Genomic DNA, 19,835 nt, shown 5'->3' on the forward strand with positions numbered 1-19,835 from the left:
TTTTATTTTTTATTATAATTTATTTTATTTTTTCTTTTCTTTTATTAGTTCTTTTATTTTAGTTTTTCTTTTATTTTATTTTTTCTTTTCTTTTCTTAGTTCTTTTATTTTATTTTTTATTTTATTTTATTTTTTCTTTTCTTTTATTATATCATATAAACAAGTAAACAAGTAAAAGAGTAAAGAGTAGGTTTTAGACAATGTAGAGCAACAAGTCATGCACACGCACACACACACACCACACAGAGGCAGAAAAATGTGCTATACTAACATCATATGTAACAGACTGGTTTTTATTTTCCTTTTCTTTCAGAATATCATGAGCAGCACTCAGCATTATCACATAGGCAAAGTTATTGCACAACCCAAATATCCTGGAAAAGAATAAAATATGAAATTACATTATATATAGACACAGGAGTGGCTGTCTGGTAAGTAGCTTGCTTACCAACCACATGGTTCTGGGTTCAGTCCCACTGTGTGGCTCCTTGGGGATAGTGTCCTCTACTATAGCCTCGGGCCGACCAAAGCCTTGTGAGTGGATTTGGTAGACGGAAACTGAAAGAAGCCCGTCGTATATATGTATATATATGTATGTGTATGTGTGTTTGTGTGTCTGTGTTTGTCCCCCTAGCATTGCTTGACAACCGATGCTGGTGTGTTTATGTCCTCGTCACTTAGCGGTTCAGCAAAAGAGACCGATAGAATAAGTACTGGGCTTACAAAGAATAAGTCCCGGGGTCGAGTTGCTCGATTAAAAGGCGGTGCTCCAGCATGGCCGCAGTCAAATGACTGAAACAAGTAAAAGAGTAATACAAATAACTGGCACCAAAAAACGGTAAAGTTTAGATTAAATGAATGGGAGGGCATCTTAAATTATCTCATATTTTTATTAAGGCTGCAACCTGGCAGGATTCTTAGAGCACAGCAGACAAAAATGCTTCATGGCATTTCTTCCAATTCTTTACATTTCGAGAAATTACATTACACAGACAACTGGCACTAAAAAATGGTCGAGTTTAGATTAAATGAATGTGAGAGCAGTAGCAAAAATGAAATCATCTTTAACTCTTTCGTTACCAACCCGGCTGAAACCGGCTCTGGCACTGAGAACAAATGTCTTGTTTTGAATTAAAATCTTCCACCAAACCTTAGCCACAATTTATGTTCCTAACACTAGCTGAATGATAACTAAGTTATTTTACTAAATTCTTTGTTATATTTAAAGTAATTGAAAGAACCACACAGCATCTCAAAATAAATACAATAACGAAAGGGTTAAATATCTCAACATCATTCTTCTTATTATTATTATTAAGGTGGCTAGCTGGCAGAATCGTTAGCAGTATTTCACCTATCGCTACATTGTGAGTTCAAATTCTGCCAAGGTCAACTTTGCCTTTCACCATCTTTGGGTTAATATACTAAGTACCAGTTGCGTACTGCGGTCAATGTAATCAACTCCTCCTCCTCCCTCAAAATTGCAGCCCTTGTGGCAAAATTTGAAACTACTATTATTATTATTAGGGTGGCGACCTCGGCGTAATTTGAACTCAGAACGTAACGGCAGACGAAATACCGCTAAGCATTTTGCCCGGCGTGCTAACGTTTCTGCCAGCTTGCCACCTCATTGGTTTTATGTCTTGTCCAAAATACTTTTAACATTTTTTTTCTATATTCACATTTCAAAAGCTTCTGCTTTGTCAGTTTTCATCAATGTCCATGTTTCTATACCATATAAAAATTTTGTTTTTCCTGCCTTTAACCCGCCTTAACGCGGAGTATAGGCCACTTATAGCTGAATTCCACAAGGCGGCGAGCTGGCAGAAACGTTAGCACGCTGGGCGAAATGCGTAGCCGTATTTCGTCTGCCGTTACGTTCTGGGTTCAAATTCCGCCGAGGTCGACTTTGCCTTTCATCCTTTCGGAGTCGATAAATTAAGTACCTATTTCTTTACTACACAGAAGAGACAAACAAGGACAAACAGAGGGATTAAGTCGATTACATCGGCCCCAGTGCGTAACTGGTACTTATTTAATCGACCCCAAAAGGATGAAAAGCAAAGTTGACCTCGGCGGAATTTGAACTCAGAACGTAATGGCAGACGAAATACCGCTAAGCATTTCGCCCGGCGTGCTTACTGTCTCTGCCAGCTCGCCGCCTTAAGTACCATTAAGTAAATTAAGTACCATTTACGCACTGGGGTTGATGTAATCGACTTAATCCATTTGTCTGTCCTTATTTGTACCCTCTGTGTTTAGCCCCTTGTGGGTAGTAAAGAAATATAGTTGAATTCCACACACAAATATATTTTGACAGTGAAGGTGCATGGCTCACTGGTTCGAGTGTTGGGCTCACAATCATGAGGTAGTGAGTTCAATTACCATGCCGGACTGTGTGTTGTGTTCTTGAGTAAGACACTTTATTTCACATTGCTCCAGTTCACTCAGCTGTAGAAAAGAGTTATGATGTCACAGGTGCCAAGCTGTGTTGGCCCCTTTACCTTTCCCTTGGATAACACCAACCAGTGGTATTGGTGAGAGGAGGCTGGTATGCATGGGTGACTGGTCTTTCATAAAACAAACTTGCCCAGACTTGTGCCTCAGAGGGTAACTTTCTAGGTGGAATCCCATGGTCAGTCATTCATGACCGAAGGGGGTTTTTACTTTACACTTTGATAGATTCAAGTAATTGGCGTGAAGTAGATTAAATACTTTAATGATAAAGACGAGAGGTTGGTGATATTGATGATAGGAAGAATTTGGCAGTTGCTTACCAAAAAGCTAAGAGATTTCTTTTATTTTCCTTCTCTTCATGCTTCATAGAATCCACTGAAGTAAAAGAAAATATGTCATCAGAAAAATAAGGATATTAACACAACCTCATACGCATGCACAGAAATATACACATCATCATCATCGTTTAGCATCCGCTTTCCATGCTAGCATGGGTTGGACGGTTCAACTGGGGTCTGGGAAGCCAGAAGGCTGCACCAGGCCCAGTCTGATCTGGCAATGTTTCTACGGCTGGATGCCCTTCCTAACGCCAACCACTCCGTGAGTGTAGCTGGTGCTTTTTACGTGCCGCCAGCACAGGTGCCAGACGAGGCTAGCAAACGGCCACGATTGGATGGTGCATTTTACATGCCACTGGCACGGGGGCCAGGCGAGGCTGGGAACAGACACGAACGGATGGTGCTTTTTACGTGCCACCAGCATGGGGGCCAGATGAGGCTGGCAACGGCCACGAACGGATGGTGCTTTTTACGTGCCACTGGCACGAGGCCAGTCGGGGCGGCACTGGCAACGGCCACGTTCGGATGGTTCTCTTATGTGCCACTGGCACTGTACAGATAAATATACACTTAAAGAATGAAAGAGAGGAAAAGAGAGAGAGAGAGGGAATCATTTAAACGTCTGATGTCAAATAAGTCAGCTTCGATTCAGTGACATGAAATAAGTGATGCCAACTGGCTGTGAAAAATGACCCAAAGCACTACCCACAAATCCTGCTGATCCTCCTGCTTTTCCATTCTTCATAACTCTTTTGCTTCAATTACAGCTAACAGCCCTGCCAGTCTAAAGACTGGATTGCTCTCCATGTTCTCACTTCATTGACTTTTCCATATCCAACAACCTCTCTCTCTCTCTCTAATATTGGGTTGGTGAATAATTATTGTGGCTTTTTTTTTCAACAAATTTTATTCAACAAAAACAATAACAGCATATAACAAAAATATCTTTAAATGATTATTCTGGAGCATATTCACCATCTACTTCAATTACTGCTTCCCATTTGCTCAGCAGATGGTCAGATCGTCAATTAAAGATGTTTTTGTTAAATATTGTTATTGTTTTTGTTGAATAAAATTTGCTGAAAAAAAGCATCAATAATTATGCACCAACCCAAAAATAAATATATATTTTCCACCTTCCTTTAATTCCATCTGGGACCACTTCATCGCTGTCTGTCCCACTTCATCGTTCAAGTAAGAAATATATTTGCACCCCCTCGTCTCCAGCATCCCATACAATCTTGCAAACCCCCACCCTGTCTTCCACCTACCCACTTTGAGGCTAACTGGACACCTCATCTCCTCTCTCTCTCTGCAACTACTTCTGATCATCCTCTTCCTTTCCTTAATAAATATGAGAAACCATGCAGCCCTTCTACAAGAACCTGGTCTGTTCCCAACTCACCCACAATTCTCTCGTAGGAACCTGTAGTCCCCTAGCATAAAACTGATCTTCCTCTCCTTCAGGGTTTGTAGTTTTGCAAGCTGCACATAGCAACCTCAGTAATGGGGTGGCACAAAAAATGCACCCTGTACTTGTTGTAAAGTGGTTGGCATAAAGAAGGGCATCCAGCCATAGAAACTATGCCAAAGTAGACTTTGAAGTATGATGCAGTTCTTGGACTCAGTGGATCCTCTCAAATTGTGTGACCCATATCAGCAAAGAGCATAAGTAAAAAGTAAAATAAAATTGCCTTCTCGAATCATGCCAACTCACGAGGGCCGATTTCCTGGTTTCCATTGTATATAAATTCCCCACCTGGATGGGACGCTGGTCCGTCCCAGGGTTATTCATTTTTTACCAGTTGAGTGAAGTGGAACAACATGAAATGAAGTGAAGTGCTTTGCTCAAGAACACAACGCGTTGCCCAGTCCAGGAATTGAAACCATAATCTTATGATCATGAGTCCAACACCCTAACCACTAAGCCATGTGACTTCACTGGAAGCCTAGTCTGTCATAGGGTTACCTATTAACAGCTGAGTGGACTGTGGCAGCATGAAATGAAGTGTTTTGTTCAAGGACGCAACATGTCGCCCGGTCCAGGAATTGAAACCACAAACTTACGATCATGTGTCTAACACCCTAACCATTTAGCTATGCGCCTCCACGCGAGAATAGAACATAAACGTTGAATGATGATGATGACAATGATAATGATGATGATGAAGACCCAGTGAGTAATGAAGAGGTTAGTATTAAAATTGTGGCTTACAGGAATGTTGTGAATTGTTTTGCATTGTAGAAGTGGAGTGTTCAGAAGGAAGCAGGTAGGTAGAATCTTCAGCGTTCACTTGATCTAAAAAAAAAAGATTTTAAAAAATGGTAAAATGTGCATACAACTATTTCTCAAAAAAACATGACTAGTAAGGTTGGAGGAATTAGAAGAACAGAATGAGAGGATTTAGTACAGCTGTTTAGATACTGGCATTTTGCCATGGGTGATAGGGCATTCAACCTGCTTTGTACTTTTTGGCACTCAAGGAAACAGGAATATGCAGAGAGAGACAAAGAGAAATATTACAGTTTATTAATTGAATATGACCACCTGACAGAAACTTCACGGTGAGTGGGCTTGAGGATCAGCCAGGAAAAGACAAAAGTGCTGCATATCAACAACAAGCAGGAAAAGCCAATCACAATTGAGGGGGCACCTGTGGAGGATGTTAGTGAGTTTGTCTATCTTGGAAGCAAGATCAGCAAATCAGGTGGATCAGACAAGGACATCACAGCAAGAAGGAAGAAGGCTTGGCAAGCCTTCGCTATTCTTCGGCCGGTATGGAAGTCCATTGCCATCTCAACTCGAACTAAACTCCACTTATTTGGTTCAAATGTAAAATCTGAGCTTTTGTATGGCTCTGAAACATGGAGAGCCACCTGCAGCAACTATAAGAAGATCCAGAACTTCATCAACAAATGTCTCCGGCAGATCCTCCGTCTGAAGTGGTTTGACAGAGTGCCAAACACCGACCTGTGGGAAAGGGCCAACCAGGAGAGCCCATGCATGTTCAGATTAGACGAAGGAAACGGAGATGGATCGGACACACACTGCAGAAAGAACCCTCAAATGTGACACAACAAGCACTTGACTGGAACCCGCTGGGGAAAAGGAAGCGAGGACACCTGAAGCAGACATGGAAGTGGAGCATTTTGGACGAGCTCAGGACCGCCGGCCTGACATGGGAAGCAGCCAAGAAACATGTCAATGACTGCAAAAAGTGGAAAACAACTGTTGAGGCCCTATGCTCCACAAGGGGCAAAAAGGATTATTATTATTATTATTAAGAAGAAGAAGGAGGAGGAGGAACTGTTTTTCTTTTAACAATAATCATAAGGTTTAGCTTGGTTCCATCAGCTAAACAAAAAACAGTATCATGTTTTTTTGTCTTGTTGCTCTTCCATAGTAATACTCCATATTTTATTCAATGCTCTGTTCCTTGACATGTTACAGGAAAAACAACAAAAAACAAATATGTATCTTATAAAATAATAATAAATGTGCCCTTGTAAAGCCTAGCCAGGCTCATGAGCCCAGTTTCTATGGCGTATGTGTCCCCCAGCTGGACGGGATGCCAGTCCATTGCAGCGTTACTCATTTTTGCCAGCTGAGTGGACTGGAGCAACGTGAAATGAAGTGTTTTGCTCAAGAACACGTGTTGCCCGGTCCAGGAATTGAAACCACAATCATACGATCATGGTGCTGACACCCTAACCACTAAGCCACGCACCCCCACATGTATCTCATACATGTCTTGAATTTGACACAGTCCAAAGTCATACCACCTCCTCAGTTTTATTATAAAGCAATGAAACTGCACAATCATTTCGTCTACATCAGAAGGAAGCTTCTATGAAGTATTTGTTTTCTGACTTACAGCTAAAGAATGTCTTCTGAAGAATCTTTGGCACCATCCATTCAGAAACTTGAAAGATTGACTAATTCCATATTTCTCATCTTTTGACATTTTCTTTGCTTGTAACTTTACATCCGATGTTCTTGTCTTGTCTTATGACGGCGTTCACCCAGGGCAGGTTGAGCTGGCTTCTTCTCTGGTCCTAACGGCATCACGAACCATGGCGGCCCACGCTCGACGGTCCTGTGCAAGGTCACTGGAGATAGCGAGCGATTCGTGGTTCCATCTGTGCAGACTGACCACCTGCAGACCTGAGAGCTCAGAGAGGTCCTCCTTTATCGTCGTTGCCCAGGTCTTCAGCTGCCCGCCTGCACTAGCTGGGAAGTGGAGGTGGGAGGAGGACATCGCAAATCAGCTCACCCTCTGGACACCGGGCTGCATGACCGAACCACCTTAAGCGCCGTTATAAAAGCACTGAAGGGAAGGGCCAGAGATTCAGACGATGACGAAGACTGGCTGTAGGAACCCGATCAATGCGTTGGCGGCAAAGAATGTGGCGGAGACAGTCATCCGATGTTGTTACAATATGTCCATCCTTTCTCTTTTCTTCCACCCATTCAACCAATTCTTCCTCCAGTTCTGGATAGTGAGCCTGCTTCCTCCTTAGAGATTGTTTCTTGCTAGGCATTTTTTGCAATTGGATTTTGTTCTTCCTCCATTGATATTGTTCTCAAGAACACCAAATTTCATACAGGTTGCACAGTTGTTGTTCTTTTCGGGGTGATGTTTCGGTATAGGTACACACGTGACTTTGTTCACATTTCTGAAGATAACAGAAACCCTTTTCTCCCACCCCTAACCCAAACCCCCCATATATAAAAAAAACACTTTCTTGAAATGTATCCGGTACTTACACCGGTACCTATACCGAAGTTACGCCCTTTTCGGAAAATTCTACAGCTTGAAGTTTAAATTTCGCACTGTAAGCAATACACCTGCTTTTCACATCCATACTTCTATTACAACGGTGTTTACCGAAACTTTTTTTTCACTATTTGCGTAAGTTTAAACCGTATTTTTATTTTATAATTATAGAAACACTTTTAAACAAGTCTATATACACGCACCACCAGGGACCCATGTTAATGAAATCTACAATTATTATTGGATATATTTCCTCAAAACACAGGCGATAAAAACACGTTCATCGTGAGATTCCCCGGAGCTACTACATTCAGTATATTCGTTTTTAGATTTGTTGCTGTATTTATAATTTACACTCAAGTGTATTGCAACCCCTGCATTTTCATTTTTATGTTTTTTTCAAATTAAAATTTTCGCATTACATACGAGTAAATGCGTGTGTGTGTATGGGTGTATGTGTGCATGTGTAGAAAAGCTTAGTCGAATGACAAACTTCATAAATATTGAAAAAGGATGACTGGGCTAAATAGTGGATAATCTTTTCTACGTCAAACTAAAGGGTCTGACCCAGGCATTAAAAAAAAAATAGTGTAATAGATGTAAAACAACTTGCTCTAAACAAATATGACAAATAAATGCGCGCTCGCGAAAGGGGGTGGGGGATTGGACTCGAAAATTCACATCATGAATTTCCGAAAGAGTCTGAGGGTCAGACCCGGGCACAAAAACAAACAAAAATAAATAGTGTAATAGGTGTAAAGCAACTTGCTTTACAAGAAGTCAGTTTGACCCTTTTCTAATCACGGAAAGTTAACGAAAAGGTGTTGAAAATCACCACAAAATATAAAATTACAAAGAAAGTTGAAATAACGGAAACCATACAATAACAATTAGAATTCATGTGACAGTTTAACGCTTTAAAGAGTGTCAAGAAAGTAACTTATTTAAAGTTTTCCAGTTTGGGTAAAATCTCAGTCGAATCCTTCAAAGTTATAAACTTACCGTCCATATCTTCTTCAGTTGACAACTGTGAAAAACTGACAGAAGCATTCCTACGGTTTTTTATGTTGTCCATTTCCTCCACGAAGTGTTTGTTGATGAAGTAAAAACAGCGATAAAGAAATATATTCCTCGCTTATCAACGAAAACTTTTAGGAAAGTTTTAAAAAATAATATTGGTGTGAAGAACAGAAGTCCAGTATAACGGATAGACCTTTCGGCTGAGGGAGTTATTTAATAAATTTTAACAATTAATAATATATTAATTGTTAAATATATAAATATAATATATTAATTGTTATATATATATAAATATAATATATTAATTGTTATATATATATATAAGTATAATATATTAATTGTTATATATATATAAATATAATATATTGTTATATATATAAATATATGAAGTGGTCGCATCTGTTCAATGGGTCCAGGTCGTCTTTGATCCATCAGACCTATGATCAAAGTATACTCGCCTTAGCCATACAGTCTTTGCAAGGGTATGTATGGCTACCATAACTAATGTGTTCTTAAGACACTCGGGTCGATTTGGGTGAGATTTTGCTGTTATGATCAGCGAAGGGAGCTTTCTCTATGAGGTTCATTCACTTGCTTGGTTTGTTGTGATCTTGAGGCCTTAAATAACTTCGTTATCACGTGATTGGGGAGTGCTCTCCCTTGCTGTAGTGTATTCGCTCAAGGGAGAGCACTCGCAGGTTGTATAATATTATTTGCATTGCAGGCGCTAGACCAGAGGTTTAACCCTTTCACTCCCAACCTGGCTGAAACTGGCTTCGGTCCTGTAGTACAAATGTCTTGTTTTCATAAGTTTTGAATTAAAATCTTTCACCAAACCTTCGTCACAATTTATGTTCCTAACACAAGCTGAATGATAACTTGAGTTATTTTACTAAATTCTTTGTTATATTTCAAATAATTGAAAGAAACACAGAGCATCTCAAAATAAATACGGTAACGAAAAGGTTGGAGCAAAAGACGGCGAGCTGGCAGAAACGTAAGCACATCGGGCGAAATGCTTAGCGGCATTTCGTCTGTCGTTACGTTCTGAGTGCAAATTCCGCCGAGGTCGACTTTGCCTTTCATCCTTTCGGGGTCGATAAATTAAGTACCAGTTACGCACTGGGGTCGATATAATCGACTTAATCCGTTTGTCTGTCCTTGTTTGTCTCCTCTGTGTTTGGCCCCTTGTGGGTAGCAAAGAAATAGGTATTTCGTCTGTCGTTACGTTCTGAATTCAAATTCCGCTGAGGTCGACTTTGCCTTTCATCTTTCGGGGTCGATAAATTAAGTACCAGTTACGCACTGGGGTCGATGTAATCGACTTAATATCTATGTCTGTCCTTGTTTGTTCCCCTCTATGTTTCGCCACTTGTGGGCAATAAAGAAATAAGAAGTTTAATGGAGCAAGGGGCTTGTTGATTAAATCGGCTTTGGTGCTCATTCTGAAGGACAAAATCGGCGGAATCTGAACACCAAATGTAAAGTCGGAAAAATGTCACTAAGCATTTTGTCCGGCTTTCTAAGGATTCTGCAAGGGCATATCTACACAATTGTGCCCCCTCTCCGAATTTGTGAATGAGATTTTCTACAAATACTTTTTGAGTGATGTAGATTCAAGTTATATTTGAATTTGTTGTAAGAAAAAATTTCGATAAGAGTGAAAAGCAGTTTCAGATAATTCATACGAGTCGACTTTGTTTCCTTTCCTCAATGGGGAAAAAAAATTGGGTGGGTGCGCACACATACATACTGAAACATCACAATTTTTTTTTCAAAATTTCAAGTTTTATATTGTAAACATCTACGTGATGGGTGTCTGCTAATTTCTTTCTGTTTTTTGTTTTTTTCAGATTAAATTCCGACATAATCTGAAAAGTATGGAAAGTTTTGAAAATTCCATTAAAAACCACCATTTTTTTCTTAAAATGACAACAAAACAAACGGCGGGGGCACATTTGTATAGATGCGCCAAACATCGTAATACTAATGGATACCAGATCTTTTGGAAGCTTGGTTAAGTAAGGAGTTGTAAATATGAGAAAGCGTTAATATTTCAGCTTTATTCATGGACTAAGCATCGCATCAAGGAAGTCTGAACGGAGCCACGCCTCATTCAAAACCAAAATGAAAGAAAAAGAGAGGGAGAAGAGGAAACTTTTCAAACTATGAAAGGAAGGCTGAGCGAATGATAATGGAAGGGTCAGTAGGAGGTCAGTAGGTCATAAATCCGTTAGGGTAAACAAAAATAAATAAAAATCCAATACAAAGGGTATAAAACCGCACACAAGCAGATTCACATGCAACCACATATATGCGCGCACATCAAACTTGCATATACACATATATTTAGGGACCGGCTATAGCAACTAAGAGGATTCAAAATCCGAATCCACGTTTTTATTAATTGACAAATTTCCGGTCTTTTGCCCCCCCCCCCCTGCACCAATAGATTTATGTGAATGAGAATTCTGGTGAAATCTTTAGTTTGACATGTCCGCTTTCCATGCTAGCATGGGTTGGACGGTTCGACTGGGGTCTGGGAAGCCAGGAGGCTGCACCAGGCTCCAGTCTGATCTGGCAGAGTTTCTACAGCTGGATGCCCTTCCTAACAGCAACCACTCCAAGAGTGTAGTGGGTGCTTTTACGTGCCACCGGCACAAGGGCCAGTCTGGTAGTACTGGCAACGGCCATGCCCAGATGGTGCTTTTAATGTGCCACCTGCACAGGAGCCAATCCAGCGGCACTGGCAATGACCCATCCGATAGTCTTGTCAATCATGTGATATATACATGTAGATATGCACACATAAAACATACGCATGTGCACACGTACATACATACACAACCACACATATAAAGCTATACATACATGCACATATACTTAATCATATGAAAGCCCCAATACTAATACATACACATAGCACAAATGTATGCATATAACCTGCATGCCCAAATATGCACACATACATACACTTGCACTGATATATTCACATTCACATACAATCTATTTGCAGTTTATTAAGTAGTTTACAGTTTTACACTTTTACTTGTTTCAGTCATTTGACTGCGGCCATGCTGGAGCACCGCCTTTAGTCGAGCAAATCGACCCCAGGACTTTTTCTTGGCAAGCCTAGTACTTATTCTATCGGTCTCTTTTACTGAACCGCTAAGTTACGGGGATGTAAACACAACAGCATCGGTTGTCATGTGATGTTGGTGGGACAAACACAGACACACACACATACATATATATATATACATACGACGGGCTTCTTTCAGTTTCCGTCTATCAAATCCACTCACAAGGCTTTGGTCGGCCCGAGGCTATAGTAGAAGACACTTGCCCAAGGTGCTACGCAGTGGGACTGAACCCGGAACCATGTGGTTGGTAAGCAAGCTACTTACCACACAGCCACTCCTACATCTATATTTGATAACTTTTTCCTAGTCATGTGTGTCATGAATTGTTCAATTTTTGTTTATGTAGCATAGCCAAAGGAGGAATGAGGTGAGGGTATTCTGAAGTAGTTTTATATATCAGATATGGTAGTTATGATATCACACACATGTGAGCCATGGTCACATGTAAAAAAACAAAAATCACAAAAAGAAGTTCATGATAGCTGCCTTACAGTATAGAGTAATGGTTCTCAACTATTTTTTATCTGTGGACCACTTTGATAAATATTTTATTCTAGTGGACCTCCATAACCATTTGATGTTTAACCCTTTCATTACCAACCCGGCTGAAACCGGCTCTAGCTCTGTAGTACAAATCTCTTGTTTCCATAAGTTTTGAATTACAATCTTCCACCAAACCTTAGTCACAATTTATGTTCTTAACACTAGCTGAATGATAACTAAGTTATTTTACTAAATTCTTTGTTACATCTAAAATAATTGAAAGAAATACAGAGCATCTCAACAGAAATATAGGAACAAAGGGGTTAAAAACTAGTTTTATAGGTATTTCTTTTAAAATTCCTATTTTGTTATTCACTCGAGTTGTTTGAACTATGTAAAAACCAATCTGTTTCTTGCAATAAATGTATTTAACCCTTTCATTACCATACTTCTGTTGAGATGCTCTGTGTTTCTTTCAATTAATTTTAAATATAACAAAGAATTTAGTAAAATAACTTAGTTATCATTAAGCTAGTGTTAGGAACATAAATTATGACTAAGGTTTGGTGGAAGATTTTAATTCAGAACTTTTGAAAACAAAACATTTGTACTACAGGGCCAGAAGTGGTTTCACGTGGGTTGGTATCAAAAGGGTTAATGTGGCACCATCACAAGTGCTTTCTACATGGCACCAGCATGAGTGCTTTTAACTCCTTTGTTCCCATATTTCTGTTGAGATGCTCTGTGTTTCTTTCAATTAATTTTAAATATTACAAAGAATTTAGTAAAATAACTTAGTTATCATACAGCTAGTGTTAGGAACATAAATTGTGACTAAGGTTTGGTGGAAGATTTTAATTCAAAACTTCTGAAAACGAGACATTTGTACTCAGAGCCAGAGCTGGTTTCAGCCGGGTTGGTATCAAAAGGGTTAAAGCAAAATTTTTTCATGGACGTGCATCCCCAATTTACTGATTTCCTTTCATGGACCTTCAAAATTCTTATATGGGCCTTCAAGGATCATATGGGCCCTGATTGAGGACCATTGGTGCAGGGGCTTCCAGAGGAGGCTGTAATAATCCCCCAACCCTATAAGTGAGCATTACAGTCTCCTTTGAGAAACCTTAATTTCTTATGCTTATTTAATCTTCATGTTGAAGATTAATATGGATGATAGGAGTAAAATAAATCTGCTTCACTTGGGGACATTGAAAATCTTACAAATTCAAGAGGAATTGTTTGAGTGTTTCTGTATTAAAATGTACCAGGAGCTAACATTACACATCATTGCTATTCAACAGAGTGAAATCTCATTTGTACAGTAAAAGCAGTGATGTTTTAATCCCATTGATATCAACCCACCGAAAACTGCCCTTCGTTTTATGATACAAACTTCTTGTTCTAAAGTGATCCAAACTAAAAACTTCCATCAAAATTAATGGCTAATTTATGTCTCAAACAGCAGATTAGCAATGGTTTCAGATTTTGGCACAAGGCTATATTTATTGTTCTGTATTTATTGAACCACTAGCAGTAAAAATTTTGCATCATGTAGCTTGTTATTCTCTTTAAGTGAACATTTTTCTGGTTGAAATACACCGAAAAATGGCGACACAGCAGTCAAAAAATCGTAAAAATAGGGATTTTCATAGAAAAAAAGCACCTTTTTGATGTAAATAATTTTTGGTGTTAACATGGTCTGATTTGAATTTTATCTTCTACTGAAGGAAGAGCAAGCCTTCTTCTATCATACTCTCAATTTTGGTCAACTTGCGCCGTAGGGTCTCAGAGGAGATAGTGTTAGTTGAAGGCTGCCAAACCTGCTATACACACAGACAACTTCAGCTTTATATATATAGAGATTTATAGTCTAAAAATGAATGCAACATTGGTGATGACACTACTTTCTGGAACAATATAGGCATGTATGTGAAGATAGACTCGTGCACACACACACACACATGTATACACACACACACACACACACACACACACACACACACATACATACATACATGATGGCTGCCCCTCGTTATCGAGTATGGCCATTGCACAAAGCTTAACTGTTATTGGTGCTGTGATCGAACGTGACTTTTTAGCCCAACTAAAGATCTACAATGTCTTGTACAGATTTGGCAACTAAAACCTTTACCGGTAATAGCCTGCTGTAGTTGTAACTGGGCTTCATGTATCTTTGCATGTCGTTTAAGTCTTCCAGCCGAATTACACTCTCTTCCACATGCCCGACAGATATGATTAGTATGGTGTGTAACACAACCACCACCAGTGGCCATACATACATACATACATATATACATACAAACACACACACATATACATACATATGCATACACACACAACAGGCTTCTGGACAATTTCCATCTATCAATTTTCGCCCACAAGGCATTGTATCAACCCAAGGTATTTGCTCAAGGTGTTTTGCTAAATATATATATATATATATATATTACGGAGATGTACTTGCATAGCAAGTGACTTGATCTGAGATCGTGTGCTGGAACGAAAACAATTGCAGCATGGAAAGTGTTTGTAAGCCATTTAAGAAACACACAAAACCGTTCGATTCACTTCAACATTTAAATTTAATTCGTCAAAATATTTTCGGCGCTTTAAGACCGCGACTTGTTCACTGACAAAACTTTGTGCTGCAGCACTGACAAATTAAATTTAAATGTTGAAGTGAATCTAACGGTTTTGGGTGTTTCTTAAATGGCTTATAAACACCTTCCACGCTGCAATTGTTTATATATATTACATATAACACAAAGTCTAGAGGACAAATTTTTGTAAACAGATTCTTCCTAAAACTCCACTTTTCATAACTGACATTGTGTCTAGTAGAACGTAAGCCTGTGACATATTCCAAAGGAACTGGTATGAGATCTTTAGGAGTCAGGTGCTGGGAAATTAGAATTTGATCGTGTACAAAGATACACCGAAGAACTGACATGCTTAGAGAAAGAAGGAGAGAGAGAGAGAGAACATGGAAGATTTTCTGGCCCACTTTGTAACAAATTAGAAAAATAAGAAAGTAGAAGACAACTCGACGATACTAGAAACGGACATATTAGCTTTCAGGTTTAGAGAAGTACAGTCAAATGTTCTGAAATTAGAGTAATTATGTGGAAGTAAAAAAACACAGTGGAAAGCTAGAAAAATATTAAAATACCATTGAGATCTTGTGCAACAGTTTCTTGAAGTAAAAGTCCGTAATATATTACTTTGCAGCATGTTAGATCGTTAATCTACATTAATACATGTACTTATCACTAAATACATGACCAAAGGTTATAGATAAAAGCTACACCTGTATGTGTGTGTTTGTTTGTGTGTGTATACTAAGATCAGGAGGGTGGAGCCATTTAAGAAAGGGATAAATCAAGTAATTTCTAAAGATCATTTCAAACAATATTGTCTTATTGTATAAAGTTAAAACAAGCGTAGGGAGTAACAATAATAACTTCTTAAACCTATAATATAACCCTTAGTTTAAAAAAAAATTAGTGTAAAATATGAATGTCTCATAACTTAAATATTCCTTTAGCTGATACCAGGTATCAGTCTTTTATTGATATTAACTTAATAAATAAATATATAATTTTTAGTCTAATATATTTTGAATTATTATACTTTTTCTATAAATGTTCTCTATTGGTGTTAAGAACCTATATATATTTTATCATAGTTTTAGTGATTAAGCTATTTTATTTCCTTTTCTATGGTATTTTGTCCTACTTGATTATTTTATTTTATTTCTTTATTATTTTATAAAATTAATCAAATTTTTGTATCTCTATAAGTTCATACTTATCTTATATAAAACTATAGTGGTATATTCACTACTTATAAATAAACTGTTGAGATTATAATTTTATTAATATATAATTAGCATGTTCCTTTACATCAATACTCTTTTATTAATACCAATATATACTAATTAATCAATATTCCCAGATACCATTTGATGAGTTAGTATTTAAGTGTACAATATGTATAAATATCAAACTATTTCTGGATAATTTCTTTTCCGCCCTCTATTGTGGTAAAATTTTGGTATATACTCAAAAGTATTCATAAATTTCTAACCTTTTGTGATAATATTCTTCTTAATAATCCTCCGAATAACCCTAAACTTTAACTGTATACAATATAGTAACATTGTTTAAAATATTTTAACTATAGTACTACATGATAAGACTTCCCCTGTTTCATTATCAATGGTCTTCTGGTGGGTGACCCCCTTAATTGTTAGCTAACATCTTGTTTTAAGTTTTCCTTTACCAAACCTCATGATATTGCTTCTAATAAATCTTGATTTTATGACTATACCAACTATGATTTCTGTCTTCTCCGTCAGCCCTACACCTAACAGATACTGCCTCTTTGTTCTTTCAGCCTTAGATATACAAGGGATTTGATAAATTAGTCTATAAATTAAAAACTGACCCCATAAAAACAAAAAATCAGTGATAGGCAAAAACAATAGTCTGAAACAATGTATATCTTCTTGATACCTTAGTAGCTTCTATGCTGGAGTGAGACAGCCTGTTCTTTGTCTAAATCCTTAATTTCTTGGAGATTTTAGGTGTAATTATGCTAATGTGTCCATCTATTTTAATTTAATTAAATTCTATGTCTTTGTGCAGGTGATGATTGCTCTGCATCTTAAATTGATGTAATGATTGCATTGTTCAATTAAATGGAGTTGCATGAAACAATCGTACTGCATTACCTCTGGATATCCTTGTTGATTATTTTGATATATATAATAATAATAATAATAATAATGATAATAATAATAATAATAATAATAATAATGATAATAATAATAATGATAATAATAATAATAATAATAATAATATTAGGGAGTATAACTCCAAACTTACAGGGAAAAATTCAAGTTAGTATTAAATCAAATTTCACAATATTATATATATAAAATATATAAATTAGAGAAAAACCACTATCATGCAAGTAAAACAATGATAGACATAAACCAAATCATAAATAAAAAATAAAATATATATTTTAAAACAAATAACTAGATCACAAAAAGTACAAAAATGAAAAAAATAATATATAATAAGTAAAAAGACTACGTACATTTCATGGCGATAATTTAAATCCGAATTACAATTAAATTTAAATTTAATCGAAAAACAATTCAATTTAAAAGTATAGTCACTCCTCAAGTCAACAATAATAACAATAATAGTTGTATAAATAATCGAATTAAACAATATTTCTTAAATAGAATTAAACAATATTTTTGGTTTATTAGGGACCCCCTCCACATTTTTTTTTGACCAGGAGAAGGTAGTGAAGTCATAAAGCCTTGCTTCGGTTGAGATTGAATGGTATAAATTTTGTCCTAATGTAAAAAAAAGAAATGGTTGTTCTTATAGAAGAAACTCCATTAACTAAATTTGAAACTTAAACAAACACAACGAAAATTTTAGGAAAATAAAAATAAGAAATAAGTGGAAATTTTACCAGTGAGGGTGTTAAATTATAAGGCACAAAAAGAAAATGACTCTCCCCAGACACAACAGAATATGCTTCAACACACGCACTCATATAAAGAATCTTGCAAACAGAATCCAAAAACGAAATATGAAAGTATAGTGTTATCAACATAATTTGGCAGATGCTGGGTTAAACAAAATTTGGAGAAATCTTTTAACTTAGTGATTCCCAAAGTGGGTGGTATTGCCCCACTGGGAGCAGTGGAAAATTCCTAGGGGGTGTTGAAGAAAAGTGGGGCAATAACAGGGTTACAATTCATGTAAAATGTGGGGTGATAATGGGGTAGCGATTCATGTAAAAACAACAAAATAATGGGTTCTCTTTTACTCTTTTACTTGTTTCAGTCATTTGACTGTGGCCATGCTAGAGCACCACCTTTACTTAAAGAAATAGACCCCAGGACTTATTCTTTGTAAACCTAGTACTTATTCTATTGGTCTCTTTTGCCGAACTGCTAAGTTACGGGGACGTAAACACACCAACATCGGTTGTCAAGTGATGTTGGGGGACAAACACAGACACACAACCATATACAAACACACATATATATATATATATATATAATATATATATATATATATATATATATATATATATATACACATATATACAACGGGCTTCTTTCAGTTTCTGTCTTCCAAATCCACTCACAAAGCTTTGGTCGTCCCAAGGCTAAAGTAGAAGACACTTGCCCAAGGTACCACGCAGTGGGACTGAACCCAGAACCATGTGGTTGGTAAGCAAGCTACTTACCACACAGTCACTCCTTAGGTTAAGCTTCATTTGTGAAATACAGTTGCTCTGAATTTGCTTCAGAAAAAGGTTTATGCTTGTGATGGTTAGTTGGGATGGGCGTGCTAGGAATGTGGCCTGAGTATCAAGGAGGCGGCAGCCAGATAAAGTTTGGGAATCACTGTTTTAACTGATATGTGTGTAGAGAGTAGTGTCATGAAGTGTATGAGAGAGAAAGAAAAGCAGGAATGGTGTGTCACATTGAATTAAGAATAGTTTTCTCCAACTGAAATCATCCAAAATAATCTATAATGATTAAGTAGAAACCAAGTACTTGAATGGGTTTTAGGATGGAGTCATTATTTTTTTTCAACTGTTGATTTTGATTAATCCATACAACTTATGTTTTTGTATGGAATTTTCACTGCTCCTGATTAAACTTGATATTAACCCTTTTGATACCAACCTGGCTGAAACTGGCTCTGGTTCTGTAGTACAAATCTCTTGTTTTCATAAGTTTTGAATTAAAATCTTCCACCAAACCTTAGTCACAATTTATGTTCCTAACACTAGCTTCATGATAACTAAGTTAATTTACTAAATTCTTTGTTATATTTAAAATAATTGAAAGAAACACAGAGCATCTCAAAATAAATATGGGTTAAACAATGGGTTAAACAATGTGAATGAATAAGCATTGCATTTGACAGAGTAGTCTGAATGCTAAAGGGTTAACCCTTTCGTTACCAACCTGGCTGAAACTGGCTCTGGCTCTGAGTACAAATCTCTTGTTTTCAGAAGCTTTGAATTAAAATCTTCCACCAAACCTTAGTCACAATATATGTTCTTAACACTAGCTTAATGATAACTAAGTTATTTTACTAAATTCTCATCCTTTTTGGGCTGATAATTCTTATTAGCAATCAATCTCAACAACTTTGATAAACAACCCACTTTCATAGAAGTTCTTCAACCAGTGAAAGAAATTTGGTTATCAAATAGTTTTGAATTGTGAGTATTTTTATGTTTGGTTTCATTTTTTTTTTAATTCTTTTTTCTTTTTTGTAAAATCCTACATTACATGATGCTATGGAATGTGTTTGACAAAATGATTAAGTTTTGTATTCTTGGCAAAAAAAAAATAAAAAAAAAACGATTTTTTTGTGGCCGTTGCCAGTACTGCCTGACTGGCACGTAAAAGTACCCACTACACTCTTGGAGTGGTTGGCATTAGGAAGGGCATCCAGCTGTAGAAACTCTGCCAGATCAAGATTGGAGCCTGGTGCAGCCATCTGGTTCGCCAGTCCTCAGTCAAATCGTCCAACCCATGACAGCAT

At 37.3% G+C, this 19,835-nt stretch overlaps 1 protein-coding gene across 3 annotated transcripts in view; it reads right to left on the minus strand.

Annotated features, from left to right (window-relative positions):
* The window catches only part of LOC115217319 (battenin), a 39,054-nt gene extending 23,537 nt beyond the window's left edge, over positions 1–15,517 (minus strand). The window contains exons 1-4 of one of the 3 annotated variants that reach the window (XM_029786972.2): positions 15,410–15,517; positions 5,011–5,094; positions 2,778–2,832; positions 272–374 (exon numbers count right to left, since the gene is read on the minus strand). In XM_029786972.2, coding sequence (XP_029642832.1) covers positions 272–374; positions 2,778–2,832; positions 5,011–5,035 — 183 coding nt within the window. In that variant the 5' untranslated portion in view covers positions 5,036–5,094; positions 15,410–15,517. Of the gene's footprint in view, positions 1–271; positions 375–2,777; positions 2,833–5,010; positions 5,095–8,575; positions 8,824–15,409 lie in introns of those variants that run through there. The other 2 variants (XM_029786971.2, XM_036507213.1) reach the window with 2 other exon arrangements.
* Positions 15,518–19,835: the final 4,318 nt, after the last annotated feature.

The sequence above is a fragment of the Octopus sinensis genome, linkage group LG11, assembly GCF_006345805.1.
Source record: "Octopus sinensis linkage group LG11, ASM634580v1, whole genome shotgun sequence".
Lineage (NCBI taxonomy): Eukaryota > Metazoa > Mollusca > Cephalopoda > Octopoda > Octopodidae > Octopus > Octopus sinensis.